At 42.4% G+C, this 6,000-nt stretch overlaps 1 protein-coding gene across 5 annotated transcripts in view; it reads right to left on the minus strand.

Annotated features, from left to right (window-relative positions):
• DENND2B (DENN domain containing 2B) overlaps window positions 1-3,967 on the minus strand; it is a gene marked incomplete at both ends in the record, with an annotated part of 51,089 nt that extends 47,122 nt beyond the window's left edge. For 4 of the 5 annotated variants that reach the window (XM_079708467.1, XM_079708466.1, XM_079708465.1 and 1 more), the window contains one exon: window positions 3,873-3,952. In XM_079708467.1, the coding sequence (XP_079564593.1) occupies window positions 3,873-3,952 (80 nt within the window). Of the gene's footprint in view, window positions 1-3,872 lie in introns of all 5 variants that reach the window. The other variant, XM_079708464.1, reaches the window with a different exon arrangement.
• Window positions 3,968-6,000: the final 2,033 nt, after the last annotated feature.

Here is a 6,000-nt window from a genome sequence, read left to right on the forward strand (position 1 = left end):
AAAATAACAGAAGGAACAGGAGAGCTAGGCTTGCGTTCTTCCCCGCGTTAGCTTTGTATTCTTGGGGAGTACCTCCTCTTCTCTGTGTCTGTTAGCCAAACTGTCAAGCAAGTGGGTGAGATCAAATGAGCTCTAAGTTTCCTCTTCAGCTCTGCCTTTCTCAGAGTCTATGGGCTGAATGGAAAGGGAATCCAAAGTTAACAAGACCTATCATGGAAGATACTATAAAGAGTCAAATAGTACAAGTAGCCTATGCTCTAAGAGACTGATCTCCCAGCCATCTAGATAACTGGTCAACAAACAGTTAGTCTTCTAGGTACCAGGCACTGTTCCAGGCTCAGAGGAGACAAAGCAATCAAAGTCCTTGACCCCAAGAAGTCTACACTTTTACAGGCACCCAAGTTTCCCACACATACATACATACAGAGGTAAGGTTTCCAAAACACAATACAGACAGCCTATATTTGCAAGTCACAATGATCCAGATGCTGGAGTTTCACAGTGAAGAAGCTGTTGAGGAAATAAGCAGGCATGACAAGTCTTCTGAGAACAGCCCCTGCTGCCTGCCAAGTCTCACAGTACAAGTGAAATCTCCTGAGAGCAACAAGTGGCAAAGTTTACCCCATCTAGATGGCCGAACTAGCTCTCAACATAACACTTTCTTAGCAACCATTAGCATGACCATTTCTTTTTTTTTTTTTGGCTGCGTTGGGTTTTTCGTTGCTGCATACAGGCTTTCTCTAGTTGCAGTGAGCGGGGGCCACTCTTGGTTGAGGTGTGCGGGCTTCTGATTGCGGTGGCTTCTCTTGTAGCGGAGCACAGGCTCTAGGTGCGCAGGCTTCAGTAGTTGTGGCATGCAGGCTTCAGTAGTTGTGGCTCGTGGGCTCTAGAGCACAGGCTCAGTAGTTGTGGCGCACGGGCTTAGTTGCTTTGCAACATATGGGATCTTCCCAGATCAGGGCTCGAACCCGTGTCCCCTGTGTTGGCAGGCGGATTCTTAACCACTGCACCACCAGGGAAGCCCAGCATGACCATTTCTTAGCAAGCAAGTCACTAAGCTGCTTCTAGTCCCACCCAGGTCATCAACACCAACATGATAAAGCCTGACCTCTGGAATTCAGAGGAGCTTTGAGAATCTCACCTCCCACCCCCAGAAATGGATGCAGCCAAATCTAACGAGCTGGAGTGGGAACAGCCTGTGGGGAGGTGAAGCAGCTAAGGGTGAAGCAACGTGCCCCTTTGTCCTCACTAACAAAGAGAAAGGGAAGCCTGCTCCAGGAGACCAAAACATAGCAAAGAACAAAACTTTGGTGGTAAAACGAGAGGTTCAGATTTCCTCCTCCTGCATATCCTGCCAAATCAGGAATGGGCTATAAAGGAAAAGGAAGAGAATAAACTAGCAAAACAATCCTAAGAACCTAATAATGGAATGGAACCTAGGATCTTTACCCCAAACTAGCTTAGTGGTGGCACCAGGTGAAGTCTTATTCAAATTAAGGATATGGCCTTGCAAATACGTATCTTGGCAGTTCCACAGGGTCCCATTTGCCCGTCCCCACCAGTTTTCCATGCCCCAAAGTACCCCTGCCCCCAAAGCTAGATACAAATGCCTCTCAGTATCATCGGCTTCCTCTGCCTCCATGTGGATGATGTAGACAAAGGTCCCCAAAGCAGCCAGGGTTCAAATGCTCAGCTTTCCAAGGCCTTAGCACCCCTGCACTCTCCAACCAAAGTTCTGGTCACACCTGGGAGCCTTTTCTCACTGGAACTCCTGGGTTGGCAATGATTAAAGGGCCTCAGGTCACAGGCAAATGTCTATCGGAAGGTCAGACTAAGAAATCTGGGTGCCAAGGTCATCAATCCAAACTGTAAAAGCCTTGAAAAGAGAGAATGGATCATCCCCCTCTTTTTCCCCTTTTTCTTTTTCAAAATTGTGATCTGGTGGTTTCTCTGTCCACCAAAGAGCCCAGCACCTAGAGAAGAGCCCTCAGAGTTCACTGACAACTTCCTAAGAACAGTCCCAGATTTGGCTGGGGGTGAAAGCAGCCAGAGAAACCACCAGGTGACAATTTTGAAATAATAACAACTACAGTTCAGCAGTAGCCTCTGAGAGAAGGCTGTAGCTAGCCACAGAGGCCTGTGACTCCATGCCAAAAGCCCAGGAAAGGAGGGAGGGAAGCGGAAAGGTGGCAGGAAGGAAGGGAAGTGAAGACTTAGAAGGGACAAATGACTTTTTTTAGACACATCAGAGGCTCAGATATTTACAAATACCATCCGTCATGTTATGATGGCAAGCAGGCTGGGAAGCTAAAGGAAGAGCAATTTCTAAAAATGTTTAAAACATGTAGGTATATACTCCAAATAGAAACTAGGGTGCCTGTCAGCAGTTCTGATTCTGCTTTGTGACTTTATGTAAACACTGCATCTCCCATCCCGGTCCCCACAAAGCAGAAATTAGAAGAAAAAAAGAATACTTGAAGGAGCTGAGGGCTGCTGGGTACAGTAATTTCTAATTCAGGTTCTAAATATACTATTTCTTTTCATTTAAGAATAAAATGGTAAAATCACACACAATGCTTATTTCACCCATACAGTCTCATATAAAAAAGTTGGGAACCTTAATTCCCAGTCTCTATCTGCCAACTCAGAGTCAGACTGCAGAGTAAGAAATGCCACCAGACTCGGGGGTGGGGGGGGTGGTGGGCGGTGCGGAGCCCAGCAAAGTGGTTCCTGAGGAGTAGATAATGGGAGACAAAGACTCTGAGATCTAGACCTGTTTCTGCCTTGGCCACCGACATGCCCCGGGAGAGGTCAGTTTTTCTATCTGTTTGACCCAAGAAGTTGTTGGTCCCTGCCATCCTCAGCCTCACCCAGTTCAGGGAAGCAAGTATGCAAGCAACTCTAGTCCAGGTTAGACAGGGTGCGTGCGCAGGGGGTGTTCTTACTGGTCTTGCTGCCACAGAGTAGATATTCAATTTGTTTGTCTAAGCCCCAAGCTCTTATGTACCTAACAAGTCAGAATCTACCAATTTCTGTTCGGTTGGCACAGTCAATCCAGACCATTTCTACTGGGACCAAACTCTGCACGTATGGTGTACAGAATTCCTCTTGCCTCATTCACGCCAGTCACTCCCCAGGGGCCACATCCTATGCCCCATTCAACCAACCATACCTGGATATTAGCTCTGAATGAACCAAACATCTACCATTACCTCTGGCCAGACCTGAGTGTGTGCCACACTCCACTGGACTCAGCCTGGTAATGCACAGCCCAGACCTCCAGGAAGGAACTAGCCCGATCCCAGTCTAAGATGAGCATCCTTCTCATCACTATCCATTCTAGCGGCTGAGGTTCCAAAGGCCAAATTTGCCCAACTGAGATTCAGCAGAAGGGGCTATGAAAGGTACGTGGCTTTAATAAAAGAGGCTCTTCTAGGACATCAGCATCCAGCCTTGGCCAAGACCTGAGAAGCCCTGGTGAGAGTTGTACAGCTATCTGCCAGCTCTGGAAGCTTCTACCCCACTACCGGGAGGAAGCTAACATTTACTGAGTGGCTTTTTGCTAGGCACTATGCTAAGCACTGACATATATTATCTCATTTAATCCTCACAGAAACTCTGTGAGATAAGTACTATTATTATTTTACAGATGAGTAACCAAAATGTTAGAGGACATAAGAAAATGCCCTGAGATCTCACTATTTGGTAAGTAGTTAAAGTTTGGCCCAGATTATGCACCTCTATGACTGTCAGAATCATGATGATAATCATTGACAGTTGGCAGGAATCCTATCCAGGACACAGGTCACTAGATGTCCTTTGATGCTACCCTCCAGTGAGCCCCATTCCCTCAGCAGTGCTCCCCGACTCACCTGCTCAGGGTCCCTCGAGGGGCCTTAGTGCCTCCAGCTCCGTGGGTGATACTGGAATTCTTGTTGGCAGTCATGGTCATTTCTGCTCTCTGCAAACACAGAGCCCTGCAAAGAAGACAAGACCTATAAGCCAAGTTTCCATGGGTAGCGAAAAGCACCTCAAACATTTCCAGATGACCTCCAAAACTGCCAACAGGGTTTCTGTGGTGGTTAGCAGGAACCACTTTCCCACATATATTTAATTTCATGTGTTACAGATTAAGAGCCTCAAGGGATCCCTGATCTGGGTTGGGGAAGAGTCTGTGAGCTAACAGATAACTTATCACTTCACAGAAAATGATTTTAAAAACTCCATTTCCATCCTGCTTCTTCTCATTTCTTAAGTTAGAGTTTCCCAAACTTCTGGCATGCCATACAGGCTTTATGAATTTTACCATATTTGCATACCTCCTGAACAATCATTTATTCAATGTTTTTCTTTAATCAACTTGAAACTGACTAACTTTTCTTAAAATATTTAATCTTGTTCTAAACAATTAATCATTGACAAATATTTACTGAGTGAGTACCCATGTCCTAGGCACTGCCATCCAGCAAAGAATGAAACAAAGTCTCTGCTCTCATGGAGCTTACATCCTAGCAGAGGGAAACAGACAATAAGCAGGCACAAGCATGTGTGTGATACATAAGTGTACATCTGTGTATAATATGTATACTGATAAGTGGTAGGAAGAAAACATGAAGCAAGGTAGAGGGAGAGTGAAGATTTGTTTTTTAAAATAGGATGTTCAGGGAAGAACATCCTGATAAAGTGACATCTGAGCCAGAAACCACAGTTATGAGTTATCATATTTTTAACACCCATTAAAATAAAATTAATATACTTAAGGTATTTAAGTATTTATAAAGTGAAAAATGTCTGTACATGTACCATATACAGTTAGCTAATATAGTAACATTATTTTATGCTAAAATAATAAAAGGAAGAAAAATGTTAAAACTTAAGGGTACATCCAGACGGGAAATTGTCTCCTATTTGCAGATGGTATGATCTTCCATGTAGAAAATCATAACAATTCTACTAAAACACTCTTAAACTAACATATAAAGTCAAGCAAGTTTGCAGGATACAAAGTAATATTTAAAAAATCAATTTTCTTTCTATATACTAGCAATGAACAACCTGAAAATGAAATTTTAAAAATTCCATTAATAATAGCAGCAAAAAGAATAAAATACTTAGGAATAAACTTAACAAAAGAAGTGCAAGACTTATGCACTGCAAACTACAAAACATCACTGAAAGAAATTAAAGAATACATAAATAAATAGAAAGACATCCCATGTTCATGATCGGAAAACTCCAAGTTGTTAAGATGGCAATATTCCCCGAATTGATCTACAGACTGAACAGAATACTCATCAACTGCAGAAATTGACAAGCTGATCCTAAAATTTTGTGGCAGTGCAAGGGACCCAGAGCAGTCAAAACCATCTTGAAAAAGAAGAATAAAGTTGGAGGACTCGCACTCACCAATTTCAAAGCATACTACAAAGCCATGGTAATCAATACAGTGTGCACAGACATGAGAACAGAAATAGAAATCAACAGAATAGAATTGAGAGTTGAGAAATAAACCCATACATTTAGGGTCAATTGATTTTCAACAAGGATGCTAAGACAATTCAAGAGGGAAAGAAGAGTGTTTTTAACAATATTCAGACAACTGGACATTCATACACAAAAGAATAAAGTAGGACCCTTACACTTAGACTATACAAAAAAAAGTAAAAATGGATTATAGACCTAAATTTAAGAGTTAAAATGACAAAAGCGAAGCCTGGAATACAACATAGAGGTAAATCTTTGTAACACTGGATTAGGCAATAGTTTCTTAGATATGACACAAGCAACAAAAGAAAAAAGATATAAACTGTATTATACTAAATAAAAAACTTTTGTGCTGTTAAAAATACCACAAGAAAGTAAAAAGACTCCCACAGAATGGGAGAATTATTTGCAAATCATATATATCTGCTAAGCAACTTGTATCTAGAATATATAAAGAACTCTTCCAACTCAATAATAAAAAGACACATAATCCAATTTAAAAGTAGACAAACAGAA

Source organism: Hyperoodon ampullatus (assembly GCF_949752795.1).
Source record: "Hyperoodon ampullatus genome assembly, chromosome: 7".
NCBI classification, from domain to species: domain Eukaryota; kingdom Metazoa; phylum Chordata; class Mammalia; order Artiodactyla; family Ziphiidae; genus Hyperoodon; species Hyperoodon ampullatus.